Raw genomic sequence first — 20,447 nt, forward strand, 5'->3', positions numbered from 1 at the left:
GAAGAACATCGTCTTTTCTCTTGTACGGCGTTGATCCAGGCGTACGGGAATAGAGGGCTCCTCTGCCGATCTTTGATGGGATCCGGGCGATCTTGTCACCGACGTCTTGAAAGATCTTAGATTCTATCCGCAATCGCCCAGTCAATGCGATCCTGGCAATGGGTGCTCCATATCATTCTATTCCCGCCCGGACGTGATCTCCAGGATTTGCGAAGAAGAAGGTCGTCGATCAGATGCGCGATGCTGGCGCGCAATTGATTGGGGCTTCCCGCTACATTTTCCCGCGCTATCGTCTCTACTTCTCCATTCTAGGGTTCTTTCTTGGAGGCGACGTAGGTTTTCTATTGCCCGCGTGGTCGAGGAGACGGCGCTGGGGGGCGGCCTTGATCGGCGTTCTGGAGCAGTGCCAAGGCGAGGAGCCCCAGCCAGCGTTGGTAAATCGTGGACGACAGGGAGCTCTAGATGTACGGTGACAACAAAGGTCCCTGCGGCAAAATGTTCCATCGGCTGTGGATCGCCAAAAACTCCCGCAAAAGCTGAGGCTTCTAGGACAGCAAAAATTGCCGAGATGAGCGATGATAGTGGAGCAGAGGATTTATATGATTCGGGAGTAGAAAGTGGAGCAATCGATGGTGGAGAAGAAGAGGTAAACAAGATCATGACTGGAGGAGGAAACGATGCCGAGGTGGAAAGAACAACAGTGGTGGAGAGCTCCATTGAGACTGTCAGGAAACATGGCGAAGCTGGTTGTGGTTCCGTGAAAGCTGAAGCTTCGGTTTCGATCGCAGCTGGATGTGATCCTACGAAAGTAGATGGCTTGGTGAAGATGGAAGCTGGTTTTGAGTCTGCAAGAGTCGAAGCTCCGGTTGGCTCAGTGAAGATGGAACCTGGTGGTGGCTTCTCCAAGAGACTGAAGTTGCCGGGTACTCGACGTCCAGGGGATGACGGATTCGTGTTGGCGAGTTCGTGTCCTTCAATTTTCCCAAGCCTGAAGCCGAAAGTAAGAAGAAGTTCTTTGAGCACAAGAAGGTTCGGCCGAAAGCGAGCTCCGACATTGTAAGGTTCTTGACAAAAGCTTCAGGAGAGGTACGTTTCACTTGACTTGTTTCTCCGTTTTAATTCTAACCATTTGCTCACAGATAGGACGGCTTCCAGCCGACTGGGCCAAGTGTTTGATACCTTTGGGAAGTGCAAAATGGCACCAGAGGCTCTTTCTCTTATGAGCAGCGTAGTTCTCCATTTGAGGTAGAGTTTTCTGTGTTTACCAGAGACGTTACGTATATGATGTGCTTGCAGAGTTTATATCAACAAGTCAGAAGCCTTACGAGGAGGGGGATGAGCGCGGATTGAAGCTTCTGCAAGCTATCTTGAAGCCGTTAATGCTTCGAAGAATAAAAGATTCAACTGATAAAGAAGGAAGGTAAGCTATCATGCAGGCGTTCCTGTACGAAATAGGAACTCATAACTGTACCAACAAGTAATCGGTTTCGAATAAATGTCGAGGAGCAGTGGAAGGAGTCGTCCAAAGTCGAGGCTCTGCTGCACCACCTCCAGACGTTAAGTGAGGCCGGGTCGAAAAGCGTTGATTTTAGTCAGTGGACAGCGTTTCTCGACTTGTTAGAGATACCATTGAAAAGGTATGAGCGTCTTTCCTTTTGGTGCTTTCTCTTTGTTTGTGTTTCTAACAATGCACTGCCAGGAAGACCTTCTGTTTCGTCCGCTTGGACGGAACACTATCGCAGCGTCAGCGAGAACAAGTGCTCAAAAACTTCAGCAATATTCCAGCCGTGGCCGTAAGCTTTTTGTGTTGCTTACCTCCAAGAAACCACTCTATTTTGTGGACAGGTCATGCTCATGCTTTTCTCATGGTACGCGCTATAGTTTTCTTTTTTAGCCATCTTCCGAGTCGAGAATGTGGACGATCGAGCATCGGTCAGACGAAGAACGTATCGATCAAGCGATTCATCGTCAAAGTAAGCGCCACTTGAAACTCTCTTTGACGTTTCTCATGTCTCTAGAGGAGGACTCGGTGGAGGAGAGAATGCAACAGGTCCAAGCGAGGAAGCAGCGATTTCGCGAGGGCTCTCACAGACAAAGAGGTGCGAAGCGCTCGAATCGAGGAGCTCAAAATGCTATTTAGATGAGAAGAACTGGAGTCCTTAGCATTTTTTTAACTTATAAATAGGGGAATATGCTTCTAGCATCGGCGCGTATATTCTTCGGATAGTTCAATGAATGAATGGGCTAGGGTACAAGCATTTCTAAGTTTCTTCGCGGCTATGGCGGACAGCGAAGGAGCAGGCGATCGCAAGCGCGGTTGATTCCGGCAGCATCGGCGACGAGCAAGGTATGCATGCTAGGATCGCCTCGAGAAGCAGCAGCAGCGCCAGCGCCGGCGCCGCGCCGCGATTTGAGCCGGAGTAGCCGATCTAGATTCATGCAAGCATCTGATCTCTAGGAAATTGAGCTGAAAGCTGAGGCTTTGTAGGCGATCGCGTTGATTCCTCTCGTCTCCGCGGCCGGGGCGGCTAGAAAGCCGGGGCACATTCTAGAGTTTCGGGGTTTCTGGGGCGATCAGTCATGTATCGGGCAGTGATTCTCTCACAGGGAGCTGGAAGTCAGCCATGACGTGGAATCCGCCACAAGTTTCCTCCCAGCTTGTCCGCCTTGACTGCCACTACTCAGGCCGAGGATGAACTGGGCGTGGATGTGTCGTCTCCCAGCGGCGATTTGCTACTCCATTTTCTCAAGAGCGGTGGGGGCGACGAGCAGCTGAGGAGCAGTAGCAGCTACAGGACCCAGCAGTCGCAGCTCACGGTCCCTGCGACAGCTTTGCTCCTTCTGGAGGACCTGGAGGAGGAGGAGAAGGTCCTCCTCCACGACCACTCTACGTCCCAGCAACAAGATTTGGTGGGTGGTCACCTCACTTCCAGCAGCACCAAGACCTACTTTTCCCTTCGGATCCATTCTTGACTCCGTCGGACCACTGATTTCTACGCTCGTTTGCTCCTCTTCCAGTCGAGAGACCGTTCCATCCGCCAGTGCCGTATCCTTTTCCAAATGCTCCGACTTTCCAGCCTGCTGATAATGTGGTTCATCCGCCGCATTCCTCTGGGGAGCTTAAAGCTCGTCCTGGCCTTCACTTCGAGTCTCCGGTGTTTGGACCCAGCGCAGCTGAGACCTCGGACTCCAAACGCGCCCCAGAGCAGCCGAGGAGATCGGTTACACCTGCGAAGGATGACAAGCAACAATTCCACGGCAATGGCTCCTTCAGTTGTTACAGGGTGGTCCTGGTCGTGTGAAGCCCACAGCCTCCACAAAGGTGGATGCTACACAGGACAGTGGGGATTCTGGAGAGCCATCACAGAAAGGAAGTCCATCTGCTGTTCCCGGCCCCATAGGACCGCCGAGGCGTCATGTCGTTTCTCCTCCGCAGAGTCCAAATGACCTCCTTGGACGTTTGTGGGCTGCTCTTCCGTCGTCAAGCCACACTTTGTTTGACGGAGAAAGCAAACGCAAGACGTCAGCCCGGAGCTTTGGCGTTGAAGTGAACGAGGTGTCCCGGGAAGTCGATGGCGGTGGAGCTGCTGGTTTCGCACTTTTGAAGCGAAGGGGATCGGAGCCTGCCGCCTCGCACTGCCTTTAAACGGCTACGCCTATAACGACTCTAAGACAAATGATAAGCCAAGGACAAACTCAGCATCCGGAAGACTACAGGACTATCGTGGGAGATACGTAAATGGAGAGGCCGAATTTGAGCCCGGAGGCGATGACTTTAGAGGTGCGGGAAGGCGTCGAGGTCCCGGTCGTGCAGACGCCAGACGCGGTGGTCGGGGTGCTGTTGGCCAGTGGATTGCGGTAAATGAGAGGCATAAAGATGCTGAGCCAAGTGACATCACCTCCTGCGATATCTCTGATGGAAGGGACGAGTCGCTTAAATCTTCAAACGGGACTTAGTCGAATGCTAGGAGAAAACATCAACAGGAATGGAGGATAAAACAGGCTGACTCAAAGGCAGCATTTCCAGCGGAGAAAAAACCGGACTACAAGGTTCCAAAGGCACGGTCTTCGGCATCTCAACTTGGCATCTCAACTTGAACGTCCAGGCTTGCCATCGGGAAGTACGCAAAACTCTTCCGTTGGTGCGGCTTTTGAGGAGTCCAAACAGAGGCTCCATAATCTAGATGCTTTGGAAGGAGAAGGCGTGACGACCTCTCTAGATCTCGAGGAGCTACAAATTGACGGTCACCGTCGTGAGGGTAAAGCTCCACGGTTTTACAAGGTTTGTGCTTGCTTTTTTTCTTTCTCTATTTTCATGTGTTACAGCCGAAGGAGAACCGTTTCAGGACCTCTGAAGAACTAAAGGTATGCATATGCATATTCTTAATATTGTTATGTTTTCCATGTTTTACCATTTACTCTATACACCAGATTTTAAAATACTCAAAACCACGAGAGTAAAGTAATATCCTGAGAATACGATTTGTAAGAAAAACAGAAACTGTGTCTTCTCCAAACGCTGCTGACGGCTTGGAAATCTCTGTTTTTGTTTTTTGAGTGATGCAAAATAGTGTAGCATTTGCGCAGATCGAGAACCCAATCGATGTCCACTGAAGGAGCAACTAGGACCCGTATATCTTGAGATCCGGCCGCTCCTCAAGCCATGGTGGAACTTTCGTACCTTTTTGGCAGCCTAGGACTTTGAGCCTGGGAAATAAGCCAAGGCCGTGATTGTCTGCATCATCATGATCAGAGAGCACAAGTTTCTCCAATCCTGGAAGGGATGCAATGGATGATGGAATATTTTCGATCCAATCCAAGGTTACACCTCTTAGAGCAGTCATCTGGTCTGTTGGCCCAAAGAAATCATTGGGGAGCTGCCTCATACAGCCCTTCCGCAAAGATAATGTGAACCATTTCACCTTCAGCTGTGATCTCTCGGTTGGCATCAAGAGTCTCCTCATGTAACCTCCTACATGCAGCAAATCAAGGTCATTGGGGAGTTGTGTCACAAAGAGAGGCAAATGCTCCCATGTATTATCAGAAGCCAGATAGAATGTTAAACACTTCAGGTTTGGAAGACTTGCTGCCAAATCGTCCTTGAACTCGGACTGTGCAATCTGCAGATTTCGAAGATCCAGAAGTTCGAGGCATGGGAACGATACATCCAGACTGAAGAACTGGATACCACTGCAGTCTAGGCAAAGTTCTCGTAGCCGTTGAAAGCCCTTTAGCCAAGACAGGTCTTTCATTGTCTCATTGTTTGTGATCGCTAAAACTTGTAGCTGCAGCCATTCGAGGCTTTCGGCATTGTTTTCACCGTCTTGTACCCCGTCAATCGAAAAGTCCTGAAGCTGTTAAACATTCGCTTCCAGTCAAGTTTGATAGTCGATTCCACCCTAATGTCACATCGTCTTAGATTGACAAGTTGCCACAGGCCGGTGAAATCGGCAAAGTCCATGCTCTTTGCCCGCAACTCCAGTATCTCAATGTCCACTAGTGCACCAAGGCTGTGAGGTATTTTTATTTTTGCATTGTAGAGTTTTAGCTCTAAATGTCTTAGCTTGTGTAGGCTTGAAATTCCACTCAAATCCACAGCCACAGCTAACTCCTTATCGGAATGAAGCTCCAGATGTTCGATGCATGGGAACAATCCATCCAGACTGAAGAACTGGATACCACTGCAGTATAGGCAAAGTTTTCGTAACCGTTGAAAGCCCTTTAGCCAAGACAGGTCTTTCATTGTCTCATTGTTTGTGATCGCTAAAACTTGTAGCTGCAGCCATTCGAGGCTTTCGGCATTGTTTTCACCGTCTTGTACCCCGTCAATAAAAAAGTCCTGAAGCTGTTTGGAGTTCTTAAACATTCGCTTCCAGTCAAGTTTGATAGTCGATTCCACCCTAATGTCACATCGTCTTAGATTGACAAGTTGCCACAGGCCGGTGAAATCGGCAAAGTCCATGCTCTTTGCCCGCAACTCCAGTATCTCAATGTCCACTAGTGCACCAAGGCTGTACGGTATTTTTATTGTTGCAATGTAGAGTTCTAGCGGTAAATATCTTAGCTTGTGTAGGCTTGAAATTCCACTCAAATCCACAGCTAACTCCTGATTGGACTGAAGCTCCAGCTCTTCCAAGTTGAATAATTGGGGGAGTAATGCAAAGTTGAATTTTGTGATGTTATTGCATTTCAAAACCTTCAGTGATGTCAAGCTGAAGAGCGCATCTGGCAATTGAGGCACACCTGAATATCGAAGGTCAAGCACTTGAAGGTTTCTCAGCTTGGATATGCTCTCTGGAATAAAACGGACCAAATTATAGCATCCATTCAAGCTCAATACCTTGACATTTTGGATCTGATCTATACTAAGACTGACATCCACACCAGAACTTCCATCACATCCATCGAGAAGCAAGACATCTCGCACATGAATGCCAGACAAAAGGCTGCTTGTAACCTTCTTTCCAATGAATGAAACTTTAGAAAATGTTGCAGAAATCCCAGGTGGACAATCATAGCCAAACAGGCATCCCTTCTCGTGCTCTTCCTGGGGTGGGTACTTCCCTTTCAAGATTCTTATGCACAGCTTGCGTACCATATCGTGCACAGTTACATACTTATACCATCGATCATCAGTTGTCTTCACTAGGCATCTTCGTTCCAGTTCACTAACAATCTGCAGAGGCGAGAGTTCTGACCCAACCGCTATCCAACATTTTCTCAGATCATCAAACTGGATTCGCTCATCTTCTGGAAACGCAGCCACATAGAGAAAGCACTCTTGCAGCTTTTCATCCTTATTAAAGTGTCCCAGCTCGTCATAGCTAAACTTCAAGCGCTGGAACATCCGCTTCTCAATGTCCCCGTCATTCAACAAATGCATCTTCTGATAGCGTTCTTCCCACACCTGCGTCCCTTCATTCCTGTGGACAGCCATGGCACTGCCAATCACTTCAAGAAACTTCCAAAACATCTGCTCAAGAAACTTCCAAAACATCTTTTCGCTCTCGGCCTTTGATAGCATACACACACGAAATGTTTTTGCACCCAGCATGCTCAAAATGTCTTCCTTTCTGGTTGTTACCAGCACCCGGCTGTAAGAGGACGACCCTGCCATAAAATCCAGTCTCTCGGCCCAGCTCATGTCCCACACATCATCCAGTATCAGCAAGACACAAATTCCACGAGCAACATTTTGTGCCAAGTGCTGCACATGCTCAAGGGTGCCTGCATTTTGGGCCCTCTCTTTCATGCCGCCCCATTCAAGAGCGTTGAACAGCTGGGCCCTGAGATCGTCCTCCGATGCATCTTTCTTGACAGTGATCCATACAATGTTGTCATGGAAATGCTGCCGGACCCTCTGGTCATTGTGCACGAAGCTTGCAAGGGTGGTCTTGCCACACCCTCCCATTCCCAGGAGTCCAAACCATTTCCCCGGGGCTTGTGGATCCAGGAGGGCATTCACCACCTCATCCAGCTGCTCCCTATGGCGGCCAAACATGTCGCTGGGCTCGGTAACACCATGCCGTACATAGTTTACGAGACCTCTGTCTTGTGGACAACTCCGTACGGAAAAGCTGGTGCTCGGCTGTATCACTCTCAACTCTTCTCGCTCGTACCTTTCAATGTGCGGGAGGAGATCGTTCTCGCAAGTGCGTACCAGCTCCGAAATCGCGCCAGATCGCTTCTCCCTGCGCGACAGATCCATCTTTTAGCTCCATTGCTTCAAACATGAATTCGAATAAGCCTTACTGTGATCCAAGCAGCGCTTGCGCCTTCTTAGTCCATTCAGTCAGTTCAGTCAGCCACGCCTCAGCCTCACCAGAGTAGCGGAAATCTGGATTCCTGTGCTTGGGAGCATTAAACTTGTCAAGCGTGGCCTGGATTCTGGATGACCTCTTCTTTAGCTCCTCAATGTGGACATTCAGCTCATGCTCGTGACCCTGGATCTGCGACAGGAGATCGCCGTAGGCACTTAAGGACTTCGCGATCTCGTCACTCCGCTTGTACCTATAGGAAGTGGAGAAGTTCAACCAGCTGCCTGCCATTTCTACACACACACACACACACACAAAAGATAAAATGCTACTGTACCGACCGCTTTATGGGCCTCCAGATCCTGTTGTGGCGTGATCCCAAGAGTGCTTGTGCCTTGGCGTTCCATTTCCTGACACGCTCCAAGCATTCCTCGGCCGCTTGAGAGAACGTGAAGCCAGGATTCTGCTGCTTGTGATCACTGAAAGCGTTGATCTTGGCCTGGATGTTGGGCGCCTTGTTCTCCAGCTTTTCAATGTTGGCATTGCAGTCCCATATCTTCTTAGCAGGGCCCAGAGCCAAGCCACACAAGGCGCTTGCCAAGGAGCCCACAACCTCCATGCCTGTAGACCTACAAGTAACGGTCGTCTCCCAGAACTCTTGGCCTTGGTACCCCCTCTTAAAATGAACAGTAATTTTCAGTGTTACAAGTGACTTCAGTTTAATTGGAGTTGATTGCTTGCAGTAGACTCTTGCAATGCCAGCTGTGGCTCTCTCTCTCTCATACACAAAATAGCTGGGAGGCCTTGACAGATTTTCGATGGCCTGCACAAACCAAACCAGTTCTCGTGGAACATCTTGCTGCGAACGTATGTTGCAAATCGTAGGATGCCAACGATTCCATGGGAACAGGTTTATGGATGAGGAAGAGAAGCTGTTTGATTCGATCTCTTCATGTGAAATATTATGATCAAGGGGTTCGAGGAAAGATGCGATCTCTTCTGGCAGCACCTGGCCGAAAAAGGCATTTGGAAGACGCAAAAATTTTCCTTTCAACGTGATGCCTCGGAGAAAAACGTGCTTGCAAGAAACAGAATGATTATCAACCATACACAATGATACTCAAAGAGCCTATTTGACCAGAGCCATACAGGAATCTCATGTCTTGGGCATGCTACAAGCATATATGGGCATCTTGAGAGGATGCAATGCATCTTTGAATGAAGATGGAAGTTGCCGGGTATTCAACTTCTATGATGCCGAACTAAAACTTTCCCAAGCCATAAACCCAAAGTAAGAGAAGACTTTTGAGCACATGGGCTTGTCTAAGCAAGCTCTAACATTGTAAATTTCTCTAGGAGAAGTAATGTTTTTTGGGATTGGGTTCATATGTAATGTTAGATAAGTATAGAATATAAGAAGGTTGAAACTTTTTACTTACTTTTATTGACAGAAGCCTCTTTCTTTTAATATCATCCTTAGTCTAGCAAAAAGTTTTGGCTCTTTGAGCTAGGCAAAAATTATTTGTTATTCTCTAAAGTTATAAAGGTTTTAGTGAAGATCTGATTCATATCTTTGTGCATCTAGTGTGTCAACCATGTTTTTAAGTGATTTTTTATTTGGTTTTGGAAATCTTTTGTCTACAATTCTCATATTGTTCCTAAAGCTTACTATTGCATCCACATTAACATCCATATATTTTCAATTGATCTTGATATGATCTAAGCTAGATGACTGTATTCAAGGATGCCCTGTAATTTGCAAATAATTTTAAACCATGGTGTTATTTAGCCTACAAAGCAATTAAAATTGGTAAACTGATATTTTTAATTATATATTTTTTAATATAGTTATGTGTTTGGATTATTATGGTATAATTTGTAGCTTTACGTTTGGAATAAACTCCATACCCCAGAAGTAATTGAAGAGGAAAAATGGTCTAATGATGCAACTATGGAGATAGAAAATCTTTTTGGAGATACCATAATATTGGATATCGTAACAAATAAATTTGATCTTGGAGAAAGTGAAAAAAAAAATTTAGTGCATATAGTTATAAGAGCATAGAATATTAAGTGAAGACTTAGCTAAAATCAATATAGGTTTATTAATCAATTTGTATATTTTTTTTACATTTGAACTTCCCACGTGTGAGCTAGGGTTTGCATAGTAGAGTTTAGTAGGTGACAAAATTGTAAAGGTGCTAGGTTTTGTATTTGCCCATCGTTTTGGTTGAATCGGTGAGTTGAGATAAGGTAAGTAATGAGTGAAAATGCACAAAATGAATCCTTTTTTTTTTCCTTAAATATTGATGACCCTAGCGAGATTGAATGGACCATTTGGCAAGGGATTGTGTAAATATATTGAAATTGTTTATTTGGTTGAAGTGTTGCCAATTTCTTTAATAAGATTGAGAATGATGGTTTTTTGGAGAAAACCATTTCGAGCTTAACATTCTAACATGGATAAGCATTGGAGCAAAAACAAAAGATGCAATCCAATTGGTGAAGACGCTCAAGAAATCTCAATGATTTGTTAGAGTAAGTATGCAACAAAAGGCAGGCCCAAAATGAAAGCCCTTTACGAAGATAATAGTACTAGCCAACACCCACTTAGGAACAAAACACACCAAGTCAAAGATTATGAGAGTGGCAACCAAGGTTTGTAACACCAATTTTCAATATTAAGAAGTACTCTAAACATTTACTAAATCTCCTACTAGCTTTATTTAGCAAGAATCTACTTTATAAGTTATTGTAGATCTTCCTTAAAGATACTTCAAATATGAAAGGCAGGTAAAGCAAAGAACTAAATTAATCAAGCGAGTCTATGAGTGCAAATTGGACAACCATTCCTTTTGTGTTTGTGAGCTCAAGATAGAATTGGATTATGGCATCGACTTAAGAAAGCAATGGTTGCTAAGATGGAGCAAATAAAGGAGTTCATAAAGTATTAATATGGCTAAAGTGTTGTGGAGCTCCTTGCATTCAAGTTGAATATAAAGTTGGCATTGATAGATCTTGAGTTTGTGAAGGTCCAAACCATATTAGTTTCAATGCTAAAAACCTAGTAAGGATAAAAAATTTAGATAAATGGCAATGAGTTAAAACTACAATAGTTGAGAAAGCTTATAGTGACACATCCATTCAAAAGTACAAAGTCGTACGAGTGAGGATAATTTCACTCATAGATGAGAAACAAGTATCTAGTAAAAAAGAAAGGTCAAAACAAGAAAACCATACATATTTAGCTAGACATCAAGAAACTTTCTCTAAAACATCATCCTCAAGCAAGAACAATCTCTCTCACAAAGACCAAGCAACACTTCCCTTTGAAATGGAAACACCACACGATACACACTAAGCAAATGAATGAGCTTCTCAAAAGACTACCAACCTCCACCAGCTCCTTGCACCAATTCCAAGTACCAAGAAACCCTAGTTGCAAAAAAACCCTAGCCAGTAAAACCCTTGCTGCCACGGAAAACCGCTGGAAAACATGAAAGAGTTCAATCCAGCTATAGCAATAAAAAATAGGTCTAGAAGAAAAGAAGAAACCAAGTAAAGTGGCTGGAAATCCACTCTCCCCATCAACATCCCAAGGTCAAGAGATTCCAGCAAGAAACCACTCAAATCCTGGATCTCTCTCTATTTCCATCAGATCCAAGCCAAAGAGAGCTAGCTAGAAGAGAGCAAAAGAGAGAAAAACTAAAGATCCAAAGCAAATATATCTCCTAATGTAGCAGAAAAGCACAAGTAATTGAACCCCTATCTAGTGTGCCAAACTATAGCATCACTACACAACTTGTATTTCACCAAAGGGGCTACATTGCCTTCTCAATCTTGTTAGGGTTTTCAGCCCTAACACTAATTATATACTGATATAGCATGTGATGCGGCATCCAGGTGGCAATCCATAACATGGCAGATTAGTTGGCAACTCCACTAATCGTACACGAATATGCCTTAATAGGATTATTGAGTAGACAATGCAGCCAAAGCCCCTGAAGGTGGATCCCAGGAGGTAGTGATCTACGTGATCGAGATGTTCCAGTCGGATCTCTTGTCGGTGCTGGTTCTTATGCTCATCGCCGCCACCAGCTGGCTCAAGCTCGTCTCGTACGCGCACACCAACGCCGATATCCGCACGGTGAAGGACGGTGGCAAGATAGAGCTCTCCGCCGAGTACCTAGCGATTGACTACCTGGACAACATCACTGTGAGACACAAAATCCCTAGTCCCCAAAGTGGAGCCGAAAAGGTGCCACGTGGTAGTGGCCGAAGTGAAAGCCAAACGAGCGTAACATGTTTGGACTAAAAGCTCCAACTTGAAATGTCGAGAGTGGGAGTGGAACTCCCAACAAAGTGCTCAAGGAACAAGCATGGAACAAGTAATAAGTGAGTCTCTAGAAAAGGGACTCGAGATGGACCCGAGATGGAGTTCGAGATGGAGTCCGAGATGGACCCGAGATGGACCCGAGATGGAGTCCGAGATGGAGTCCGAGATAGACCCGAGATGGATCTAAGATGGACCCGAGATGGACCCGAGATGGAGTCCGAGATGGAGTCCGAGATAGACCCGAGATGGAGTCCGAGATGGACCCAAGATGGAGTCCGAGATGGACCCGAGATGGAGTCTAAGATGGACCCGAGATGGAGTCCAAGATGGACCCAAGATGGAGTCCGAGATGGACCCGAGATGGAGTCCAAAGTCGAGACCAAGACCGGGACCGAGACCGAGACCGGGACCGAGACCGAGACCGAGATCGGGACCAAGACTGAGACCGAGTCCGAGCCCGAGTCTGAGTCCGAGTCCGAGTCTGAGTCTAAGTCCAAGTCCAAGTCCAAGTTTGAGTCCGAGTTCAAGTCTGAGAGGGTGAAAGCCCAAAGCATTCGTCTCCTAGACCCTGGGGGCTTTGGTGAGCTCCAAAAGTATAGTGAGGGGGAGAACTGTAGTGGAGCTAGTTTGGCCTTGGAATGCTATACCCAGTGTTGGGTGATGAGCTGCTCACTAGGAAGTCCAAGACTAGAGTGAACATAGACCGACAAGCAGGGTAGCTTGGTGAAATGTTCAAGAGCCGGCTTTAGTTCCCCTGGGAGATCGACTGGCCAATGCTCCTAGTCCAAGTGTGGGTGGCACTACCTACTTGGATACCTGGTGTGGCTCAACGAAACCTTGCTCTAAGCCCATGGCTAGAGCACCCAAAGGCAAAAGGCAAGGAGAGTACCCACGAGGCCCGCGTAGGGCCACGGTGTTCCAAAATGTTGCCCCAAAGTCCCAGACTGTGGAAAGGAAGAGGAGTAGCCCTCTGGTGTGGTGATAAAGGACACAGTTACATAGTGAGGAAGTCCTAGAGGACAATTGGACTTAGTGGTCGGGTCTGTGGGCCTTGATCCAGTGACAGTGTTGGCGAACATGGCCATGGACAGGAAGGGACTTGGTGGGGACCGGAAAGGAGACATTGGGGAAGGCTATTTCCCATGTCTGCAGGCATCATGAGGATGCTATGGAGTGGATTTGGGATAACCACTCATGGATGGATGGCCTAGTCTTTAAGAGACAGGATTGCAATGCAGGTGGTGTTGGACCACTAGTGTGACCAAGGTAAATGGGCATGGCCTTAGTGTAACGGGTTGAGAGGTTAGTGGTACCTTGGGGTGTCGGTTATGGGATCGGACGTGTTAAGCACTTGGACCAAGTGCAAAGGTTGAGTGGCATGGATGCCATTCTCGAGGTTAGTAAGCCCCAAGTCCTAACTGGGACTTATGGAGGTTGTGAATCAGACTCCTCCAAGTGGTTGAATGTGTAGTTAAGTGACTAAAGTAAAATGGAAAAATTAGTCGCTTACAATTTGGTATCAGAGTTGTTCCTTAGTCCAACTCTTATTGGTGGCCAAGTATATCACCACTTGTATTAGAATAGGAAGGTCCTAAGTATAGACCTATCCTCAAGGAGTAGCATGGCGAGAGGACATGGCTCCCCACTCAAGTTCATGCGTGAACTTGTGCACAATGTGGTGGATGGAAAAGGGCCAGTAAGGGAACGACTTTGGGATCTTGGGAACAGTATAAAGGTTTCCTTAGAGAGTTAAGGATGTGATCCGGATGAGCGTTTGACGCAGCAAACAGGCTAATATAGTTGTGGTAAACAACTATAGTTGGGATCACAGGAAAGAGGTAGACTCCAAAACAATAAAGGAGTCACAAGATTACCCTCATATAGTTGAGGTTGGTGCTCATAAGTTTGAGACCGGAATTGATGACTGTGGGAAGTCAAATACGGAAAATGACATAAGTCCTTGAAATGGTAGCCAGGGCTACCTCTAATAAATGCTGGAACAACCCAAGGAGTTGGGGGTGTACTTAGAGGATGAGTTGGTATTTTCATCACATGGACAAGTGGTCATAAGGGGCAAAAGGTTGCCCTTAGAGAACAAGTCAAGTGTTAGAGTAACATTTGCAAAAGATGGTCCTTGTGAGTAGGACATGAATACAAGGAGTTGTATTCTAATGAGCTAGCACCTCAAAAGTAGGACCTCATGGGTCGTCAGATTAACAAAGTCCAAAAAGTCTGATGACTTTAATAGAGTCAAGGAATAATCGTAAGGGATTGATAGAAGCATTTGGACTGAGGTGTGTGGTGCCCCACGAAAGATGGGGAGGATCTTGAGATCCAAGCATGAAAATAGTGTGTATCTCATTGATGGCAAAAGGTGCCATGCTAAAGTCGTGGGAAAGAGTTTCCCGGAAGAAAATAACATTGACACAAAATTGTGTGTGAACTCTATAGTAATTGACATAAGAGACAACCATATTGGTCTCGGCAAAAAAACCTAGACACAAGTAAGAAGTGTCATAAAGGTAAGCTCGTAGAGCCGATGGTGTGAAGACACCGAATGTGCCAAGGCGTGCTGCCTTGAGGTTAAGTTGGCGGGTTTATGAGAACCCTTTCCAAAGGAATCCCAATGGAAATGGGAATAGCTGGAAGGCATGCAATTAGAGTGTGGTGACTTAGATAATGATGGAGGTGTGGAAGCACCAGCAATGAGTTGGAGGACTTGATAACTATGAGGCAACTAAGCAAAAGGTGGAAAATAATTGGTTAAACTGGTAGAAGGTGACTACCTAAGAATTTTTATTGGGATAAAGAAGTTAAATATACCCTTATGAAGGATAAATTGCTTATGCTGCGAAATAGTAAGTCAATGTCATAAAGGGAATGCTCATTGCCAAATAAGTCATCATTGGGACACCCAAGCACTCTAGAACACCAGAAGGTGGTGTTTGGTGTTATGAGGGTAATGGATAATGCCTAAGGGATAAAGTCCCTAGCAAATGAAGGATAGGAAGAGCTATCCAAATGTCCAAGGTTGTGGAGACGGAAGAAGTCCATTTACCCAAATTGGACAAAGCCAAAGAAAGATTTTGGCAAGGCTAATGATGGGTATATAAAGGCCCATAAGTAGCAATGGTAATCCCAATGTGTGGGATTACAAGGTGAGTATACCTAAATTGAGGAACCACTCCCTAAGTTATCGGGTAGGTTCATCCCTTGAATACTTACCAAGGCATGGTAGAAAATGCAAAGCTATCTTCCTAGTTTGGAGGAGAATGACCAAAGGAAATGTATGAGGCCAAAAGGTAAGTAATAAAGGGATAGAACTGAACCATAGAAATTGACAAGCATGACCAAGGGTGGTTATGCAAGTTGGGAATGGAAAATCAAGTGGGTGCTCAAGCATGTTGTTACTAACGACTGGGATGCCATGGAGAGTCTAAAACATAGGATTGTCCATGTTAAACTATATGGCAATTGGAAAGCTTGCGAAATGAGAGACCTTAGCAAGCTAAAGAACAGAATTCCTTGAACGTTCCCCCTAGGTAGATAAGTACCTAGACATCCAAGTGTAAATGGTTTATAGAGCGTGCGAAATTAGAGTGGCACAACAAAAGCATGGTCTTGAAGTTTGCCAAGAGGCGAGGCTATCAAGGTTAGAGAAGTAGTTCCCGAGTGTTCAAAGAGAGGGCTTTGAACAAAAGTCAATGGTTAAGAACTTTCACACTTATGCATGAACCATGTTATGGTGGCCGAATGACTTGCTAAGTGAGATTGACAAGTTGGGGGAACGAATACCCTAGTTGAAAGAGCCAACTTCAAAGGGGTGGCCCATGGGGCCGAGCATGGAGGAGTCCATGCATGATCACAGACATGTCAAGTGAGAGGACTTGGCAGTGTGGAGGAACTAAGTTCCTAAGCTGTGATCTGTAGCGCGCTTTAAGTATAAGTTGGTGCACCGACGTAGGGAGTCATGCCAGGCATCCTATGTGATGCCATTCGTAGATGCATATACAGAGGTTGGGTTCGAATCCCAACCCTCTAGTGCTTGGGTTCAAGTCCCAACTCACTAGGGCGAGGTGATGGTTTGGAATATGAGGACACTCATTTTTCGGTGGTCATGGACTCTTAGTAAGGAGACTAACTTGGGCACACTGCCAAGCGGGGGATGCCACAGAGTCGTGATGCACAGTTAGATTGCTTAGTGTGAAAGCTTGGCATATCTAACTTGAACACTTTGGTGCAAGTGGCACCAAGGACGTGGTGAATGAGATGGGGACACCTAATCTCAATTCCTATGGACCCTTGGCCAGATGGGCTGGCTTGGGTGCACCGCCAAGTGTGGAGGATGCCCCTGGGTCATGGTGAACAACTTAAAGGTCTGGAAAACCTAGTACATGTTGGCAAACCTATTAACGTGCCAAGGTTAGATCACTATGTGATCTTATAGCTAAAACAAGGACAAAGTCCTTATGAGGTTAAGGGATAAAGTTCTAAGTTCAAAATGTTAATTAGAACTATTGATGATGGTGTGGCTTGATCAAGGTGACCAAGTGGGAAGAACACCTAAGGGAAATGAGCTATGTTAATGTGATGGCATAGTAAGTTCGAGGAAAATAGTTTCTATAAGGGATCCATGAAAGGGTCTTAAAGTTAGGCCGTGGATAGAGCCCATGGCAGAGAATGTTAAAGAAACATACTAGGGGTGAACACCCTCTGGACTTGGCAAAGCAAAGTGTTTGCTATGGAACTGAAGGGATACCTCGAGAATAGAGGTAGCGATCCTATGTTGCTAGGTGCAACAATCACGGATAGGAGCAAAAGACTAGTGGCTAAGAAAAGAGCCATGGGAATCATGGGAAAGAATCCAAATGGCAAAGTTAGGCCAAAAACACTAATGTGTTGCATGCTAACAAATTGTGGGAAAGGCAATGTGTTTCCAAGGATGGATTCCCAATTGCTCTGATTTGGCGAAAGTAAAAGCTCCAAGGGTGGGAGTGGTAAAGTAGCCAAATGATAGGGCTGTGGACAACCCTAGTACAAATTATGAAAACTGAAACTTAATGTCAAAGGTGGCACAAAATCGAAGAGGGGATGATGGTGCCCTCAAGTAGAGAACTTCATAGGATGGGGAAGTGGAGCTGCACAATATGTGCAATGCAAAATGTCGGAGACACCCAGGAAATTGACTTCGAGAAGTCAGGATTAAAAATTCCAAAGTGCAAGAGTTATATCGATGGAAATTGAGACTACTCAAGAATGAGTAGTGAGATTGAGTTAGAGAAGGTGTCTCTAACAGGTTTAACGAGAAATAAACCAATAAAAAGAGAGAACCACCACAAGTGGTCGAATGAGTCTTTAAGTTGGAGAGACTATGCTCCTTAGAAGGTGAACAAGGCATGGTGAGCCTTCGGTGTCAAACCATTGACGAATATTGGTGAGGTGCCAAGGATGGAAAGGGTAATACATGTTGGTATTACTTTATAAAATAGTTTATTGTTTGATGAGGATATCAAACTTCGTCTATGGGTGGTGGAGTTGTGAGACACAAAATCCTTAGGCCCCAAAGTGGAGCCGGAAGGGTGCCACGTGGTAGTGGCCGAAGTGAAAGCCAAACAAGCGTAACACATTTGGACTAAAAGCTCCAACTTGAAATGTCGAGAGCGGGAGTGGAACTCCCAACAAAGTGCTCAAGGAACAAGCATGGAGCAAGCAATAAGTGAGTCTCTAGAAAAGGGACCCGAGATGGACTCGAGATGGAGTCCGAGATGGAGTCCGAGATGGAGTCCAAGATGGACCCGAGATGGACCCGAGATGGAGTCCGAAATGGAGTCCGAGATAGACCCGAGATGGATCTGAGATGGACCCGAGATGGACCTAAGATGGAGTCCGAGATGGAGTCCGAGATCGACCCGAGATGGATCCGAGATGGACCTGAGATGGAGTCCGAGATGGAGTCCAAGATGGACCCGAGATGGAGTCCGAGATGGACCCAAGATGGAGTTTGAGATGGACCTGAGATGGAGTCCGAGATGGACCCGAGATGGAGTCTGAGATGGACCCAAGATGGAGTCCAAGATGGACCCAAGATGGAGTCCGAAGTCGAGACCAAGATCGGGACCGAGACTGGGATTGAGACCGAGACCGAGATCGGGACCAAGACTGAGACCAAGGCCAAGCCCGAGTCCGAGTCCGAGTCCGAGTCCGAGGCTGAGTCTGATTCCGAGTCCGAGTCCAAGTCCAAGTCCGAGTCTGAGTCCGAATTCGAGTCTGAGAAGGTGAAAGCCCAAAGCATTTGTCTCCTAGACCCTGGGGGCTTTGGTGAGCTCCAAAAGTATAGTGAGGGGGAGGACTGCAGTGGAGCCAGTTTGGCCAGGAAAAACCAGTTTGGCCTTGGAAGGCTATACCTAGTGTTAGGTGATGAGTTGCCCACTGGGAAGTCTAAGACTAGAGTGAACACGGACCGACAAGCAGGGTAGCTTGGTGAAGTGTTCAAGAGCCGGTTCTAGTTCCCCCGGGAGATCGACTGGCCGATGCTCCCAGTCCAAGTGTGGGTGGCACTACCTACTTGGATACCTGGTGTGGCTCAACAGAACCTCGCTCTAAGCCCATGGCTAGAGCACCCAAAGGCAGAAGGCGAGGAGAGTACCCATGAAGCCTGCATAGGGCCACGGTATTCTAAAATGTTGCCCCAAAGTCCCAGACTGTGGAAAGGAAGAGGAGTAGCCCTCTGGTGTGGTGACAAAGGACACAATCACATAGTGAGGAAGTCCCAGAGGACAATTAGACTTAGTGGTTGGGCTTGTGGGCCTTGATCCAGTGATAGTGTTGGCGAACATGGCCATGGACAGGAAGGGACTTGGTGGGGACCGGAAATGAGACATTGGGGAAGGTTATTCCCTATATCTGTAGGCATCTTGAGGATGCTATGGAGTGGATTTGGGATAACCACTCATGGATGGATGGCCTAGTCTTTGAGAAACAGGACTGCAATGCAGGTGGTGTTGGACCACTAGTGTGACTAAGGTAAATGGGCATGGCCTTAGCGTAACGGGCTGAGGGGTTAGTGATACCTTAGGGTGTCAATCATGGGATTAAATATGTTGAGCACTTGGACCAAGTGCAAAGGTTGAGTGGCATGGATACCATTCTCGGGGCTAACAAGCCCCAAGTCCTAACTGAGACTTATAGAGGTTGTGAATGAGACTCTTCCAAGTGGTCGGATGTGCAGTTAAGTGACTAAAGTAAAATGGAAAAATTAGTCACTTACAATTACATCGTCTACTTCATGGCAGCGCCAACGCTGTGCTACCAACTGAGCTACCCGTGCTTGCCGCGGATTAGAACCGGGTGGGTGCTCCGGCAGCTGGGCAAGTGGATCATCTTCAATGGATTCATGGGCTTCATCATCGGGCAGTACATTAATCCAATCATCCGGAACTCGATGCACCCGCTCAAGGGGAACCTCTATGTGATTGAGCACGTGCTCAAGCTGTTCATCGCTCTACGTCTGGCTGGGCTTCTTCTACTGCTTCTTCCACCTCTGGCTCAACATCGTGGCAGAGATCCTGTGCTTTGGTGACCGCAAGTTCTACAAGGACTGGTGGAACGCCAAGTCAGTGGACGAGTACTGGTGGCTGTGGAACATGCCCATCCACTGCTGGCTCATCCGCCATGTCTACTTCCCATGCCTCCGGCTGGGCCTCCACAAGCAGCTTGCCATTTTGGTGGTGTTCGTCATCTCCGGGATCTTCCACGAGATTTGCATCGTGGTGCTGTGCCACATGCTGCAGGGTTGGGCGTTTTTGGGGATCATGTTCCAGGTGCTGCTGGTTCTAGTGACCAACGTCCTCCAGTGCAAGTTCCAGAGCTCCATGGTCGGCAACATGATCTTCTGGTTCTTCTTTTGCATCGTCGGGCAGCCGATGTGCGTGCTGCTCTACTACCACGACGTTGTCAACAGGCAGCAGCTCCAGCTAGCCGGGCGGTCCAAATAATCCTGGGTGATACGTCACAGTCATAGCAAGGCATAATGGTATAATGATTCATCTGATCGACGCAATTTTTTTTGGTGATCTTTAGTCGAGGCCGCCCACTGCTCGTCCTGGAGCTGATAAGACACCTTAAAGTTTGGTAGGATTAGAAACCTTTGGAAACAAAGTCTTATGTTTCTCACGCCACCACAGGACTGTCTGTAACCATGACACATCAGAAAAGTTTGGAAAAACAAATCACAACTCTCGAAAGGAAGAGTGATCACGCACAAAAGCATTATGAGGAGCTTTGGAAACAACAAAGAAAGTTGCAATGCAGCTGGAAGGAAAGAGTGCTGGACTTATATAAACAAAGTTTAGCAG

General features: G+C 46.6%; 2 protein-coding genes and 1 long non-coding RNA gene across 6 annotated transcripts; 2 read left to right on the forward strand and 1 right to left on the reverse strand.

Annotated features, from left to right (window-relative positions):
- Positions 1-9: 9 nt before the first annotated feature.
- On the forward strand, positions 10-2,203 carry LOC112351568. Of its 4 annotated transcripts, XR_002994176.1 has the most exons (7): positions 13-1,086; positions 1,140-1,245; positions 1,297-1,420; positions 1,479-1,637; positions 1,700-1,793; positions 1,846-1,973; positions 2,019-2,203. It is a non-coding gene; the product is annotated as an uncharacterized LOC112351568 (long non-coding RNA). The 4 variants fall into 4 exon arrangements; XR_002994175.1 differs by having other exon boundaries at positions 10-1,086; positions 1,297-1,637; positions 1,704-1,793; XR_002994173.1 differs by having other exon boundaries at positions 14-1,086; positions 1,297-1,637.
- Positions 2,204-4,454: 2,251 nt separating this feature from the next.
- LOC112341117 (putative disease resistance protein RGA4) lies at positions 4,455-8,865 on the reverse strand. The gene is made up of 3 exons (XM_024660639.1): positions 8,099-8,865; positions 7,753-8,010; positions 4,455-7,691 (listed from the first exon to the last, which is right to left on the reverse strand). The coding sequence occupies exons 1-3, from the start codon at positions 8,863-8,865 to the stop codon at positions 5,273-5,275; spliced, it is 3,444 nt and encodes a 1,147-aa protein (XP_024516407.1). The 3' UTR covers positions 4,455-5,272.
- Positions 8,866-10,324: 1,459 nt separating this feature from the next.
- LOC9661156 (diacylglycerol O-acyltransferase 1) lies at positions 10,325-20,087 on the forward strand. The gene is given in 5 exon segments (XM_024660647.1): positions 10,325-10,415; positions 11,741-11,927; positions 15,209-15,225; positions 19,353-19,590; positions 19,592-20,087. Coding segments are annotated over 5 exon segments (1,029 nt in total).
- The last annotated feature ends 360 nt before the right edge of the window (positions 20,088-20,447 follow it).

Source organism: Selaginella moellendorffii, unplaced genomic scaffold (assembly GCF_000143415.4).
Source record: "Selaginella moellendorffii unplaced genomic scaffold, v1.0 SELMOscaffold_2, whole genome shotgun sequence".
In the NCBI taxonomy this organism is placed as follows: domain Eukaryota; kingdom Viridiplantae; phylum Streptophyta; class Lycopodiopsida; order Selaginellales; family Selaginellaceae; genus Selaginella; species Selaginella moellendorffii.

Excerpts from the sequence above, each read along its gene's own strand:
- LOC112341117 (XM_024660639.1), bottom strand. The coding sequence starts at position 8,865 with ATGGTTGATAATCATTCTGTTTCTTGCAAGCACGTTTTTCTCCGAGGC. Across the intron at positions 8,011-8,098 it reads ATCTGGAGGCCCATAAAGCG|GTACAAGCGGAGTGACGAGA; the intron begins GTCGGTACAGTA and ends CACTTCCTATAG. Across the intron at positions 7,692-7,752 it reads CAAGCGCTGCTTGGATCACA|GGAGAAGCGATCTGGCGCGA; the intron begins GTAAGGCTTATT and ends TCTGTCGCGCAG.